Source organism: Dicentrarchus labrax, unplaced genomic scaffold (genome assembly GCF_905237075.1).
Source record: "Dicentrarchus labrax unplaced genomic scaffold, dlabrax2021, whole genome shotgun sequence".
Lineage (NCBI taxonomy): Eukaryota > Metazoa > Chordata > Actinopteri > Moronidae > Dicentrarchus > Dicentrarchus labrax.
The window spans coordinates 15,556,236-15,572,413 of NW_026136707.1; the positions used below are offsets into that span (position 1 = coordinate 15,556,236).

General features: G+C 41.8%; 3 protein-coding genes across 4 annotated transcripts; all 3 read right to left on the reverse strand.

Annotated features, from left to right (window-relative positions):
* Positions 1–418: 418 nt before the first annotated feature.
* Positions 419–2,943, reverse strand: LOC127367388 (trophoblast glycoprotein-like). The gene is made up of 2 exons (XM_051407165.1): positions 2,209–2,943; positions 419–1,986 (listed from the first exon to the last, which is right to left on the reverse strand). The coding sequence occupies exons 1-2, from the start codon at positions 2,466–2,468 to the stop codon at positions 1,011–1,013; spliced, it is 1,236 nt and encodes a 411-aa protein (XP_051263125.1). The 5' UTR covers positions 2,469–2,943; the 3' UTR covers positions 419–1,010.
* A 134-nt stretch (positions 2,944–3,077) lies between these two features.
* LOC127367389 (transmembrane protein 222) lies at positions 3,078–6,283 on the reverse strand. The gene is made up of 6 exons (XM_051407166.1): positions 6,062–6,283; positions 5,756–5,840; positions 5,474–5,505; positions 5,305–5,401; positions 5,085–5,215; positions 3,078–3,833 (listed from the first exon to the last, which is right to left on the reverse strand). Exons 1-6 carry the CDS (start codon positions 6,178–6,180, stop codon positions 3,746–3,748), a joined length of 552 nt encoding a protein of 183 aa, XP_051263126.1. The 5' UTR covers positions 6,181–6,283; the 3' UTR covers positions 3,078–3,745.
* A 540-nt stretch (positions 6,284–6,823) lies between these two features.
* wdtc1 (WD and tetratricopeptide repeats 1) lies at positions 6,824–14,733 on the reverse strand. 2 transcript variants are annotated; one of them, XM_051406933.1, is made up of 16 exons: positions 14,640–14,733; positions 13,861–13,999; positions 13,591–13,674; positions 13,408–13,454; positions 12,742–12,853; positions 11,920–12,107; positions 11,643–11,825; positions 11,391–11,485; positions 11,119–11,234; positions 10,950–11,025; positions 10,742–10,838; positions 10,493–10,663; positions 10,160–10,395; positions 9,732–9,900; positions 8,832–9,024; positions 6,824–8,385 (listed from the first exon to the last, which is right to left on the reverse strand). In XM_051406933.1, the coding sequence occupies exons 2-16, from the start codon at positions 13,924–13,926 to the stop codon at positions 8,188–8,190; spliced, it is 2,031 nt and encodes a 676-aa protein (XP_051262893.1). In that variant the 5' UTR covers positions 13,927–13,999; positions 14,640–14,733; the 3' UTR covers positions 6,824–8,187. The 2 variants fall into 2 exon arrangements, with proteins under 2 accessions (XP_051262893.1, XP_051262892.1); XM_051406932.1 differs by having other exon boundaries at positions 14,538–14,699.
* Between the last annotated feature and the right edge of the window lie 1,445 nt (positions 14,734–16,178).

Sequence of the window (16,178 nt, forward strand, 5' to 3'; positions counted from 1 at the left end):
AGGAAAGAAAAACGAATACATACAGGTCAGAAGAAGAAGAAGAAGAAAATGGAAGAAAAGCCGATATTAAAAGTGAAACATGAAACCTTTTCCATAGCCTGACTGACATTGGTATTTGGTGATGGTGATGCAACATAACTTATGGTGAAATTCTGCACTTTACATTCGTACAAGTGGACTTTTAAATATGTACACACACATGCTGTAATCACACACGTACAATGTGGGTCGGACAGGCGCACAGCTGCAGACCCAGCAGGTGTTTTCCAAACCATATCTTTCATTCTGCCCTATTTTTCCCTCCGTGGAAACACTTAATCACCCACTCTTAGAACTGAAATAGTAGGGTCAAACTATGTAGTGTGTGTAGTGTGGTGTCTTGTTTCACCGCAGCCACAATAAAACATGAGCACAGGGGTATTAAATACATCAAAATGTTATTTTATTTATGACGAATGTAAATACACATTTCATATCATACAGGAGCTTTAATATCTATTCCTTCTAATAGCACAGGTAGATCACACTATGAATTCTAGCACAATAAAGACACACGGTTAATTAAAATGTATTGTTTTCATTTTAGTTAAGCATACATAATCTTATAAAGTCCTATTATAAAATTCACTGTGTGTCTGTGGATTACAGTTTGTTAGGTCAGCACTTTCCATGCCATCTATGTCGTTTATCTTCCTGGCAGTCTGCTGCAGAATGTTAATATATTTAAAGTCATGACAGTAATACCAAAAAGCAAAGAAACCACAGATGGCACAAATCGAGATGTGGATGATTTCAGTGTAGCCTACCTATTATACATTTTTAATAAACTTTACGATAAAGACACAATATTAAGGTCCATTTACAGATACAATGCTCCAGTGCCTCGGAAACAGAAAGGCACTTTTAAGGTGAGATAAGTTACAACTGCAGTATGTACAGGGAGCAACTACAACTACTTACAACTACATCCTTTTCATATGTTGTCACATTATTCTAGCTTCATTACAACATCATAGGTTCAAAAGTGGAGAGGTTGTCACCTGTTTGACCCGTGTGTCAGTAGGAACCTGGATAATACAGGTGTCAGTTGGCAGCTGCTGTGACAGAGATAATCCTAAATGCCCTTGTGCCCTACTGCCACGGTTACCTGCTGAGATGTGCCCCAGCCGAGGGTCTGAGTCAATCTCATATCGGTAGTGATATCCCTCCAGAACGTCCCGACATGCATCTCTCATTTCAATGATCCACTTCTTCATTCCGTTGCGATTCAGGTAGAGTACAAAGAGAAATATCATGCCCACAAACCCGAGCACCAGCCCCAGGAAGACATAGGATGTCTGCAGGGTGAGGTCAGCCACCTCTGCTTGGACTGGAACAACACATCCAATGGCCTGGACACCGAGCCCCCGCAGCCGGGTGTCACTTAACCCTCCCGGTGAGTCACACCTTACAGCGTCCACGTCTATCCAAGCTCTTGATCCATTCAGCCAGGCCACAAAACTGCGGATCTCACAGGAGCAGGTGTAGGGGTTTTCACCGAGAAGGATTCGGATGTTCCCAAGCTTCCCTAGCTCTTGTAGAGCATCAGCACTGAATGTCCTGAAGGCATTGTGTGTTAGGTCCAGCACCTGCAGGTGGTTCATGCCAGAGAAAGTGCCACTGTAGACCTCCACCAGAGAGTTGTTAATGAGGAAGAGCTGCTGCAGGTTGGGAAGGTGGGAGAACATGCCTGGGGGCAGGAAGCCAAGGTGGTTCCCAGATAGGTCGAGACGGAGCAGACCTCTGAGTCCACCCCAGCGCAGAGCCGTGGTGAGGTCTGTCAGGGCGGAGGAGTTGTACAGCGAACGGCTCAGGTTCAGCTCCTGAAGGGGACCGCCAGGTATGCTGAGAGCTTCTGGATGGATGAGTGCTAGTCGGTTCCCACTGAGGTCCAGGAAGCGCAGGTTGGTGAGAGCAGAAAAGCTGTGGGAAGCCAACTCTGTAATCCTGTGGAGATGACTAACACTGTAACGTCTGTTCTTAGACCTTTAATATTATTTTCATGCTTGGATACAATTACATGCATCTCACTGCACTATCAAAGTAAACACATGAAAACCACATACAGAGAAAATGTATTTATTAGATACACATCAAGAAACATCACCCCAATATGGCTTAATATGCTGAAACAATGAATGCAACAAAAACAAACACTGACACTCTCACCTATTATTGCTTAAAATGATGTTGGTGACATTCTCCAGCTCTGCAAACGAATCGGGTCCAATCTGGTGTATATTATTCCCTGTAATGATGACAGTCCTTGCATATCCTGGAATACTTTGTGGCACCGTGAGCAGATCCTCTGAAACACATTTTACTGTGCGAGTGACAGCAAAACACTCACAGCCAAAAGGACACTCCAAGCACTGGTATGGTGCACAGAGAAGGATTCCCAAAAACACTCTGACTGCAAAAACACACATTTCTAAAGTATAGCCAATTAAAAAAAAAACATTAAAAACCAAAAAAAACACACAAGTATGAATTACAGCAGAGAAAAACTTAATTCCATGTGAATTAATAAACAAAATTCTGAATACAAATGCTGCAGAGGCAGCAACGAGCGCTCGAGCTTCAGCCCCTCTGAATCTACTCCACTCAGGGAATAAAGAATCCCGTAAATTGATGGGAGTTCATATCACGCAGAATCTGCTGGATGAAAAAGGTACGTGGTTCCCTTAAAGGTACAGAGGACGATTAGGGCATCCACAGCCTGTGACCTCCACCACAGTCTGCCAGGGGAGACTTAAAAAGGCTCTGTACACAGCATATCCAAAAATAAATAACAGAAACACAAATATTACACTGATGGAGATACAGAATTACAAATAATACTTACTTTTGGGTACATAGCGTCAAAAACATCAAATAAATAAATAAATAGATAAAATATATGATACATGATGTAATATAAGGTAATATTGCTGAAGATGTGTATCATTCGGCAGAGTTATAGTGACATTCCAGCATGAGGATGCGCGGTTAGAAATTGTTCAAATTCTGTCTGGAGAAAAACAAATAATACACTCATGTTAAAGTAAACACGTAATTTGTCTTTATACACCAGAGGAAAGAGGATTGTAGGGAAGGAGGAAGGCTTTTTTACAGCACAGTACCACTATTTATCACGTGGGTCCTACATCATTCTATCTTTGGTAGGGGCTCATATCTCTTAGACAAATAATTGATGAATACTTTCGCCTCGGTTAAGACTTTGCGATCCATTTTGTAGTGATCCATCACAGAAATGTACATTAGCCCGTCTGGAAACACATTCATCACTGCCACTCTTGAACAATGCATCTCTGGACTCGACGGTAGTGCTCTACTGTGGTGTAATCTGGAAAGGATCATCTTCCTTCATAATGCTCTTAACGACCCACCATGTGAAGAACAGTTCTGGTCAGTTTTGAGAGATACTGTAGCTTATGTGCCTCACTTAATCGTAAATAATTAGTAGAGAAAAAAATAAACAAAACCAATGTGTTGAAACATTAATTATTGATTTCAAAGCTGCCCACAAACAGCTGGGCTTTGCCTTGAAATACCTTCAGAGAGACTAACAGGCAATGGAGTCTTTCATTTGGAATTTTTTCTTGTACAAACAAATGTCCCGTCAAAACACATCATTCAACAGCCAACGACAATGTACAAAGTATAACCAAAGTCTATGAGTCAGCCCGTTGAACTGCTCGCTGCACTAATGTAGGTTGAATGTTAGGATGAACGTGCCGAGGACTCCGCAGAGCATGAAGAAGGGGAGCCAGGTCTTCAGGAACGCTGCCCAGCTGAAGGATACAGAGAGGGTAATGTTAGAACAACACCTGGATATGGTGAGTGTGGCAGAGAGGGTAGAACACCCTCTCTTGTACATTTTCGGACAGACAAGGACATGTGAGGTGTGTCGAAGTATCACACGGTACAATCTCTTCGCTCCCAGAAGCCCACAGCCCCCCCTCCACAAATGCACCCCAGCCTGCGTCCTACTGTCCTTTCCACCCAGGGAGCCCCACCGGAGAGGTGACCTTCAGTAGTGACACAGAGGGGGAGCGTCGCTGTCAGTGATGAATTACACGACTCCCCTTCTGTTTAAAAGACTCCTGTGCTGTGGGAGTGTATGTGCAGAGGCAGCACAAACTGTGACGCCAATGCTCTTTATGTGGGTCAGCGGAGAATAATGAGGGGGGTTCTCTGAGCCATATGTCTCTTAATGCTCACAAGCGTCCAGCAGCAGAGCAATTGAATCATACGTTTGTGATGAAGATGCTTCAGGTGTGTTTGGTGCAGTATTGTTAGCAACCATATTTCCCCTCTACTACGTCTTCTGTCTTCTCTGCATATACCACAGCTACTGCATGTCTGTCTGTCCTGGAAGAGGAAGTCCAACTGTGTCGCTCTTCCTGATGTTGCTATCTTTTTTCCCCATTTCCTATTACAGTTTTTTTTTTGTTTTTCCAGATCCTAATTGGGGGTCTAAGAATAGACGGTATCTGTTGTTGCAGAAGGTTTATGTTTTACAGATTGTAAAGCAGTCTGAGGCAAATTTGTGATTTGTAACTTTGGGATATATAAAGAAAATCAAATTGATTTGACTAACCAAACCCAACAGCACAGACAAAAAGCAGAAAGACAGTTTTATATAGACGTGTTTGCTGTTTACAAACAGCAAAGTGCTGAATGCTCTGCTGATGCACTGCCAGGAGGTTTTGATAGTGAGCATGTATACAGCTGCAACTCAGATGGAAGAGTGGATAAACCATTAGTGTTGGTGGTTCAGTCCCAGGCTGCATCTGTCCACATGTACAAGCTTGACCAAGACACTCAACCCCAAAAACATCAGCGAAATGACATGGCATGTAATTGTTATGTCACAGGAGCTAAATCGGTTAAATGTGAACTAATTCTTTATTTTATTTTGGATAAAACGATACGGTGCTGAAATATTACTGCACAATATACCCAGCAGATGTTCATGTGGTTCTACATGTGAACTGTCCTTTATGGTAACTCTAATGACAGAACGAGGCTAAAACACTTACCTCACATGTTTTCCGTGAATAAGAGACAGCCCACACAGGTTCACCATGTTCCAAGACGTGCTATTGTCGTAGCGCATTAGGTTGAGGGCCATGGCCACGTGGGAATGGCAGTTATCTAAGCACAAATTGTGCTTGAACAAAACAGGAAAATGAGTTTCTGACTACTATCTAAATAATGAAGTGGAAATATGTGTATTAAAACTCCTATATATTGTCTTACCGGTCTACATTTGTATTCCTCAGATGCATCGTGCACCGCTTTGTCCCATGTAGCAGCACCACTGCCACACACTTTGTCCACATCAAGCTTCCAATACCTAGGATATTTGTGATCAGTCAATCAATATGTTCATTTCAATAACATACAATGTTTTGATCAATAAACTTACTTTGTTGGTCTACCAAAGCCCATGTTGTCCTCCTGGATAAAAAAAAAAAAGTCAAATTTTAAATCATTTAGTGCATCAAGTGAACTCATGGTTGACATTATTGACAGAACAGCAGATGCAATAAATCTTCATCAATTCAGCAGCTTTACCCTCCTGTAAGACATCTCAGATTAAAGGTTTACTTTTTCATTCCTATCTCTTCTGAGCCATTACACATGAGGTGAAACCGCCTATTGTAGCTGGTAAATACGTGGATAAATAAATAAAAACAGCAACACTCACCGAGACAAAGTATGAGCCTGCAAAATCTCGTATGATCCCAGAAGAGGTGCATATACCCATGTGACCAATGAAGGGGAGCACCCACCTGCAGGATGCACCAGAGGACAACAATACATTGATTGAACTTACGTTTCACTGTGAACACACACTATGCAGTACATTTAATGCAGTACATTTAATGCAGTACATTTAGTGCAGCCATTTATTTAAAGGCAATACATAGCATGAGACTCGGCTAGCTAACACAAATGTGCCTGAGCGCTACGCTGGCAGCGAGACCAAGAAAACAACTCGTTAGTTTCTTACGATAAAATAGGAATAGGCGTCCAGACAACGCAGTAAGGGTAGCGGCCGTTCTTTCTGTCGCCTTTTAAGAAGTCACCGTGGTAATTCATCATCACGTCGGTCTCGTCCGCCTCCGCCATCACTGCCTCGAGTGACAGGGTGACGCACGGACAGCGCGAGGCGGCGGCGCGGAAGCGGAAGCGCGTCGTCGTCAGTGAACGCAACACCGGTCAGTGAACGCAACACCGGTCATTTGTGTTTCGAGACCTACTGTAGGAGTCTACCCAATAATGTTTATACTAAAACAACAGTATTAATTATTATTTTAACAAAGTTATTATGTCTAATGTGTTTTAATTATAATTTGGTATAATTTTTTCAGCCTTGCAGCCTCTGTGTCGTTTCAGCCCTATTTGGCACCAGAACTCACAGTCTCCGTCAGCCGGGAGCTTTATCACTGTAACCTGCACTACTCCTAAAGCTGGGTCACCTCATTACTGTACAGTATATGGGGCATGAGACGCTCCCCCCCAACTACTCATGCTTGGGCTCATATTTGTTGCTTAATAGTCAGCAAAAGCAGGGAGTAAAGCAGACACTGATGAATGGGCAGGATATCAGAGAGTTCATACCGAAGCCTCACCTACAGCCCACGTCTTCACAGCCTAGTTAGTCTGTGAGTAATGCTGTATCTGTTGTGTAACTTAAGTGTGTAACACTAAAAAGTACAAACAATTCATCATTAATGGTACCATTTAAAGAACAAAAGCAATACAGACAAGAACGTGTTCAATAATTTTATTATTCACTTTGTTTGCAACAAAGGTTATTATAGGATTCTTCAAAGAAAAACAGAGTATCACAAATTAATGAACAAAGTAAAACACATGGAAGCCTAGTGTTGCATGTTGTTGAGGATCCATCCCTTAACAGTTACCCTATTTGGAGGCAAAGAAGGCCCAATGAGCTGTTCTCTGAGCAACAGACGGGATGGCTCTTTGTCCTTGTTTGCCCACAACTACGGTCAGAGAAGCCTCGTGCAAGCAGGACTGAACACCCGATTGCAGCAGGTGCTAGAGCCACACAGCTAGTAGACAGGAACCCCATCGCCACCAAATACTTCAGTTGCCGTATACCATAAATTAAGCATCTGTGTCCCACTTACACTCAACAGAAGTTTCACACTAACATTTCATGCCAAACAACATTTGCAATCAATGGAACTTGATTTAAAATGAAAAAAAAAATCTGTATTAGAAAGTTGTAGTTCTGTCGATATCTTGTTGACCTTGTCAACAAACTATTGTAGTAAAACCTCTTAACTAAAAGGAGCACAGTATGCCATAATTATGTTTCAATGAAACAGAGAAAACTAACATTAATCCTTGGCCATTGAAATGATAGATGGCAACCTTTGGCAGAAGAAACCACTTCCGACAGTCAGAAACTAAACAAAGCTCATAAATACATTTCATTGGAGCAACACTTGCAACTTTCACAACTTGGCAAGTGACAATTAATTCTAGGCTTCCTGTCACCAAAACTCAAAATATGATCAAGTCTAACTCAGAATCAATGACTTGGGTGTGCAGCCTTTCTGAGATGAGCGGGCACTAAGACTCTTAGCTCCAACTGTAGAGCAGACAGGAGATGCAACAAAGCACCGTCTTCTGGTCTGTGATCCGATCCTCCACGGAGGACACTGCAACTGTGTCGCCACGCTGACCTGAAAATAGGTCACCCGACCGCAGGATTCTCCTTGTACGTGTGTTTCTCCAACATAAACCTGAGGAGGGATAAGTGCTGAACTCCTCCTTCTTCATGAGAAACTGGGGAGTGACGTGGAAGGTGCTCTCTTCAAAGGTGTCCCCCTGCCACCACAAGGTGGAGGGAGAGGTTGAGGTGTTGTTGGTGCTTTGAAGGGGGCGAGATGGGTGTCTTTCTCCACCCTCCATGAATTCCTCTCCTCAAAGTGGTCTCCACCAGTCCTCTCTTTGGACAGGGGAGGGCGATGCATAGTGCAGAGATGTGACATGACATTCACTCAGTGTTTCTGTCAGATAGGAGGGGGGAAATTAAGATTCAAACAGGAGCTGGCAGAGTGCTTTGCTTCCTACATCCATTCTAAAGAATGGCCTACAGTTTGTTTAGCTCGGCCGACACTGCACTTGTCCCTCTGAGCTGTCTTCGTCATCCGAGCCGTCTGGGCCAACGCCGCGCAGGCCTGTGATGCGATAACCCATGTTGAGCAGCATTACCTCCAGCGGATCAGCGTTCATACGCCGCTGGTTCGCCTGAGCAGCACCGTCCATGTCCTCCACCACTCGCCCGTTCTCACACTCCGTCTGTATTATGAGAAAGTGCAGGGAAGGAGAATGGGTTAGAAAGGGATATTAAATCAGCTGTAAAGGATGTTTAAATGTTTTTCATTTTCACTGAATTGTGTGCAACTGTTTTCTTAAACTGTAGCCTCCGCATTAAGACCAGATACGGCCTTAGAGGAGCTCAGCATGCCCGGTCCGATTGTTTATTGGTGGAAGATGTGCATCATTCATTTGTGCAATCCTGAAATATTATCATTTCATGTTTACCAGGTATTTATCAGGTGGTCATCAGTCACAGGTAAATACATTAAATGAACTGATAAGACATTTTGAGTGGCAATACTGTACTGTTCCCATATGATGAATCAATACAATTATCTCCCACAATCAGTATGATCTGGAACATTGGCACTGTGCCCCAACGTTTTTCAGAAATATATAAATACACTTAAGTTTCAGTCGTTTACCTCTGGTCTAGGGTTCCATAATCGAACCACGGGGTCAATACCACTGGTAGCCAGGAAGCAGTAGCTGGGGTGGGGCTGCAGGCAGTTGACTATGGACTCGTCCCCCTGCAGGATTCTCACCAGATTAGTCGTCTCCTTCTCCCAGATAAAGAAGGAGCCATCGTCTGAGCCGCTGACAATGTACTGGCCTTTGCTGCGGGGGGGGAAGGAAACCGTTCAGACCTGCCTGACAAGCCATGTTCTTGGGACATGTCAGATTTACTAGGAATCAAAAAGTTGTGCAACCGTTTTACACTGAACTTTCTTTGCGGAACACTTCGCCGTACAGGCTAGTAATCAGGGCTTTCTGGTGTGGGAGGTAGCTCAGGTATAAAAGGTTCAATGCGAACTGAGCTTCTTTATGTGTAGTGCATTATATTCAAATGCTTCGAGTTATTCTGACTTAATGACCGTATATATGGTGATGGGAAATCATGGTGAGGAGAGGGATCGATATGACAAAAAAATATATTTTGTTAAGTAACTTAAGGTTGTTGTTTTTTTTACACATAATACAACATTGCCTACATTACACAAGAAGGTTGATGTTTGAACAACAAATCAAAACTACAAACAATATTTTTAACGATCCCCTTCTGAATTGGTATACAATATGCACATTTTATAAAATATTTGCCTGTATTCAAACGTAAGGTCTTATTTTATAAGAAATGTTTTACTTTTGTCAAATCATAAAACCTTGTAGATATAGTACCTACAAGTCTACATTTATGAATGAAAGCGACTTTGCTTTGCTCTACATATTCCCCACTATAGATGTACTGTGTCTTAAACTAATTAACTAGGCTCATGACTGCCCTCTAGTGAGGCCTCAGGAGACTGGGCGTGAGATCTACTAACCTTCCAAAGAAGTTGGCCTCTTTGATATCAGTGGTGGTGTTGCAGTGACCACAGTATCTGTGCTTGTAGTCGAAGCTGCGCTCTCTCAGCACCAGCTCGTCTTCAGGGATGGACTCCTTCCGACTGAATGAGTGGAATCGAATGGAGCTGTTAGCCTTCTTATCTTCTGCTGTTTGAGGGGAAAAAATTCGGATAATTGACAAATAAACAAAGATTGACTGTTCTCTTGACATGCAAAACCAGTATATATACACATAGATTACACACATATGCTACTGTTGTTTACTTACAGTACCAGTTTCTAAACCTAAAAACAACCAGAATAATCCAGTGGCAGCATGGCTTTCATGTTCATTCCATGATCCAACTGTGTACAAACAAATGAGAGCTACTACAAATCAACAAAGTACCAATTCATTCTTTTCTACCTGATTCTGTCTTGGAGAAGAGAGCAGCCTTGATGTCTTTATCCAAGGCATCACAGGCACTGCTGTGCGCCTGCTCTGGGAACTTTCCTTTAAAATCATCCAGACACTCCAGAGCTTCAGCCACATACTTGAGCTCAAACAGACACCGTGCCAGCCTGAAATGAGCCTTCAGATGACTGGGGTTTAGATTCAGAGCCTTCAGACAGTCCCTGAGGGCATCGTAATGGTCTCCATCCCTGTCAATCACATATGTAAACAAATACTTGACAACTGCTTTAATAGCCTCAGGGAGTAGATGATGACGTCCCCCTGCAGTGATGCAATGATACATACCACTTGCGTTTCATGTAGGCTGCAGCCCGGTTCCCATACAGCATGGCGTTGCAGCTGGCCTGATGAATGCCTAAACTGTACAGCTGGATGGCCTGCGTCCACTGCTGCCGTGCAAATGCATCATTAGCTTGTTGCTTTATCTTCTCCAAGTGAAGAGGAAGCTCAGTAGAACTAAAACGAAGAGAGCAGAAGAACTCAAGTGTGTGCATGCTCAAAATCCAACCACTGACAGAGTGACAAGGCAATTACCTAGAACATATCTTGCTTCCGGCCAGTCGAATATGGCTGCTTGGCAAGTGAATTCCATTGGAGACGCCATTGGTTGTCTTTCCGTTCTGTACATCTCCTGGAAAAACAAAGTTTCAGAAACCAAAACTACATCTATAGATACGGTACTTTATTACCTCTCTGAGGCACCATTCAAGATCTTTTGTTAATTTAGATGGAACAGACCTACCTGTTGATGATTGGCACTTTTTTGGAAGCAAGAAGGTGTATGGCCTCTGTTTAAATGTCAAATCAAACAGATACACCTAAAAAAGAACATAAAAAAGGGAATATTTAAATGCTGAATAAGAAATGAATAATTCCTCTCGCCGTTCATTGTTCGTTCAGCGAAGCATTACCTGTTCCCCACCCATGTTTACGAGTAGCTCAGTGCCATCTGGACTGAAGGTGACATATGTGGCCACCAGGACCCTCAGGCGGTTATTGTAGTCTGGGAGTTTCACTGGCAGGTGCCCTGGAGCATTCAAACAGAAGGTTATGTTATTCAACCACATCCTTCACAGTCACCTTCCTGCAACCTGCACATCTCCTTTTGTCACTACTATATAGTTAGAATACAAATGTACCTATTAAATTAATTTGATACCAGACAATACAGCCATATATGCACCTGCAACATAATACTGCCCAGCTCCGTCTGGAATGGGCTTCTGTCTGTCACAGAACGTGTGCACAGCTGCTGATGTGCCCTGACTCATAGACTTCCTGTGTAAGGAATTGTTAAAAAAATAAAAATTAAAAAATTGGTTGAAACACACATGACCTCATTGAAACGTGTATTTATGGAAACCTGGAATTTGGGAATGTACCACATTTGAGTGGTTGTTGAATTATTACCACAGAATGACATTTAAAAACCCACCTGTAGTTGTGAATCATCCTGATGTCATAAAGGCGAACAAAAGGCCCATTAGCTCCCACTGCCAGGTAGTTGTTGTCCCGTGGGTTTACAGCTAAACACTTGGCCTCGACCAGCTGACCACAGAACTCTGTCAGGTCAATCAGCACCTCAGAGCGTTTACTGCTCTCCCTCAAGTCATATTGTCTGCAGTGAACAGAGAGAAAGTGAACATATTACCTGTAGCAAAAACTAAACAAAACAAGGTGATTGAGGTCATTTCTGATCCCTGGGTTCTAACCTGATGATGCCGTCCTCCGCAGCACTCCAGAAGGTGTTGGGCCACATGGGTGCTGTGGCGATGCGTTTCACTCGGTTGGTATGGTCAGAAAACATATGGATGGTTTCCTTAACCGTCAGGTCATGCACATGGACTTTTGTGTCTGCAGCACCCGTTAACAAAATTCTGTCTCCGGAGTGAGGGAGGAACTGTATGGACAGACAGAAAATAGCAGAATGAACTGATAAATACAGACACAATGTTTCACAGTGGCTTTTATTTAAAGCACATAATAATACTATTATTGCCAGTAACCACAGATTAAGGCATGACTAAGGTGTTAGTCATGCGATTCTTATGCTATTTGCTATGTTATTTTTTGTGTAGAAAACTGCAATAAAACCAAGCCTTGAACAGCTTCAACATAGACCAACATGTACAAAGATGGTTTTCCACCAAACAACATGCCACTCATTAAATGTCCAACAGTGCCACCTAATGTACAGGAAGTGATCTTGAATCATGGAGAGAATTTATTGATTGAGTAAAAAGGGTGATGAGAGGCAAAGTAATGTCTTAGCAACATTTTCGAATTGCTGTTTGTATCGCAAATTGTAATAGTGAATCAAAGTTAGAAACATGCGTTTACATGGTTAAGCTGGTCCAGCTGAAAGCATAATGCACTCCCACACCCAGAGTATTAGGTTTGATTGGGCTACCCCTTACTCACATTACGACTACATTATCAGTGTGTATGTAAACGCAGCCACCGTAAATTGTTTCAGCCCAATTTCCTTCCTGGCAGTCAGTCAATACAGCCATCTTAAAATCAATCCTCCTTACCTTTACAGAGAATATATTTGCTGCATGACCTGTGTGCATAGTTGTTAGCTTCTTGTGTCTGAATGGATCCCAGATCACGGCATGCTGATCATCTGAGCCCGAGGCCAGTAAACTGAAAACAAAAGGAATCATCAGGAAAGTCAAGCAACATTTGTTTAAGCTTTTTACTACTAAGGTCATTTAAAATCATGTAAAACATATTAAGATGTGCAATAGCAGGCTCATTGTATCGAATGCTTTATAGGCATAAGGACTAATACACCAGGAACTGCAATGAGCTGAATCATGAATGTCAATTGAAGTCATTTATTTTGGTGATTTAAATCAGTCCCTCCATGAGCAGCAACAGTGTGGCAAATAATTCACTGTTAAAAGAGGCATACAGATCTCGATACTGGCTAGTGAAACATGGTGAGCCTGTTGTATCATTTTTGGCAATAAGCAGTGCAGAACTGAAACATGAGTAGAACAACATACTGAATTTATTTGGACATATAATCCAGCAATAATAGACTTTCACTGCACATATAGTGTCTATAATGAACCTCAGCATAAGGGTTTTGGCATAGTTATATTGCTGTAATATAGTGATGTAACCCAGCCAGTGATGCCAGGCCAGAGCCTTGAATTGTACATAAGGTGAAATTTAAGGTTTTGAAGACTTACTCTCCTCGTTCATTCCATTCCAGACAGTTCACACAGCCAGTATGACCCTGTTGAGACAGACAATACAAACTATAGGTTACAATATCACACAGAAATATAATCTCTATCAGTCTCCCTCTCTACTTATAACTATTTCATTCTACATACACACACACACACACACACATGCTTGATGCCACTGACCTGAAGCTCAGCTTCCAGTCCAAGTCTCTTGATGAACGGGTCAGTCACATGATAGATCCTCTGGAAGCCTGAAGCTCTCTTGTCCTGAATACATGAATCAAAGTACCCATCAGACTTTTAAGTACAGAAGAAAGAAGAACTACAAAAATGTAAACAATCATTTTGGTTGGTGGGTTAGCCCCACCAAGATAATTTCTATATAATAATAAACACATTGTTTGTTCACTGATAGTCTGAGCTTCTAGGATGCTCTGGCATCTGTGTACTCACTCTGATCTGCCTGTGCAGGATGTCTCTGGTGATGTTGACACTAGTCATGGCCTCACCACAAAACATAAATTCGGGTCGGGCTGGAGTTTCCAGGGGTCAGAGCTCAGTTGACATTTACTCTGTATTTCTCCAGAATAAGCTGGAAAGAAGTTGAAAACATTGAGACAACGTAGATAACACACGAAGGACACTTAGTGATTTTACGCTGTTTTAATGTCATTTTATAGAGCAAGGGTTAGGACAAGGTGGTCAGCAGGTATTTCAATTATCCACTCATTGTTTTTATAGAAACAGCAGAAACATAAGCATGCCATACAACCCTAGCTGGTCTACAGACTGTGCTCAGTGGCAGAGACAGAGGGTCTGCTCCCGTCAACGAGCATCAACCAGGCGAGTTCATTAGCTAACTAGCTTACGTTAGCTATGCAGCTCTGTCAGTAATATAATCGGCTGACTGTTTTGCAAAACACTGACAATTATTAAAACGTCAATGCGCTGTAAGACTGCCAGAACCGTTAGCCACCTATGCATCGGGCCTTTGAGAGACCTGTCGTTAACCAAGGAGCTGGCGTTAGCCTATTTGCGTTACCTTGCTAGCTAAACAAAACGTCCACTTCATGTAACGTTAACATTTGCAACGCTTTAGTTGTAATTTACGACTGCTAAATAATTCTCACCGCTCTCCTTCAACTACACAGGCTTCTGTCAAGAAATGTCCATTTAACAGACGTGATGAATCACAGTCTATGTGAGTTTGTTGACAGGATTCACGGTAATACCTTCTCGGACTTGAACACAAACCTCCTCCCACTGAGCGTATCACGCAACTTTGTTCCGCCAGCTAACACGGGGCACTTCCGCTGCGTGTATTTCAGAATAAAAGCATAATCCCTGCCAATTACGGCTATCAGCAAACAAAAAGCAATTAAGTTGCAAAAGGTAACAATATATACGGTGTTTTATGCGCTAACTTTTACTGACATGAGTTTACATCATACCCAAGCAATATGAGGAAAAATATTTTCTTAGTTTTATTAAATTAAGAGTAAAACGGTCAGATTTGTGTACTAATCACAGAGCATGATGGACAAGGTATGTGGATCAAAGGTCTGATCTGATAATAATTTAGTGACAGTTACAGGATGTAAAGATGAACTGATTAGCCTGAATCAGATTAAAACCCAAAACCAGGTTATATCTGAGCCGAATTGTTGATATTTATTGATGATAAGATAAGAAAGTGGAAGTCCTCTAATGAGAGTGTCAGATGCATTTATTAACATCAGTGGAAGCACATTTTTTCCATGTTGTATTGCACATAACCAAAGGTGGACAAATGGAAGAAATGGCCTTGTTGCTTGGAAGTAGGAGAAGAAGCTGGACTTCAAAACACAGAGGTGGTGGTTGTTGTTGTTGTTGTTAAAGGCAAAATCAGAGGATGAAGCACATGTTCTTATTCTACTTTGCATTGCTTTGGTCTTTTTGTGCGAGACCCTGTTATAGGTTTGAACACAAATTTGCCGAAACTGCAAATATAAGTGGAAATATAAACTTCTAGATCTCCTTTTGTGTGATATGAATTATTTTCTACATTATTTCTTTCTTATCTATATTATTTTTCTTTAGTATACTTACAGCCCTTGTTGTGTCGAGAAGAAGAGCCACCTTATAAGTAACATATTTGATGCATGTATAATATATTTACATTGCAGGTCCCATGGTGAATACTGAACAAAAAAGATAAGTCTCTAACATGACTCCTATTTCTTCATTAGAGCCTGTCTCAGCTCTTTTCAACTATGTTATTTTCACTCAAGGCCAAGGCCCAAACTCAGGTTGTCTAAGACATGCCTTCAGCATCAATGAGGCAAACATCTTGGACTACTTTCAGTGATATTTTACGTGTGTCCTGTGATGATGTATTAGTGTTCAGAGACTCAGCAGTACAGAAAGTCCAGTTGGTGATTACAAAAAAGTCTTATTGGTCTTTAAATGATGTATCTGACAGCACATTTTTGCAAGTATATGAATTTTACATTTACTTGTACATCATTTTAAATTATTGTGAATAATTCATAATTATTGTACCAGGAAAATACAGAATAAAACAGATATTGCAAGAAAATAACCCTGACTTGCAGCCTATGTGTCACTGTATGTTAGAGGTTATAGGCGTTATCATCAATGTCCCAACTTCCTACAATAAACTCATGTCAGCATTTGCGGTATTTTCACTTCTTTGTCATCTAAGCTGCACTGTTTGGTATGAACCAACAACTTAATTCAAAGTTAAAAGAAAATATGTTTAAATTCAGCCA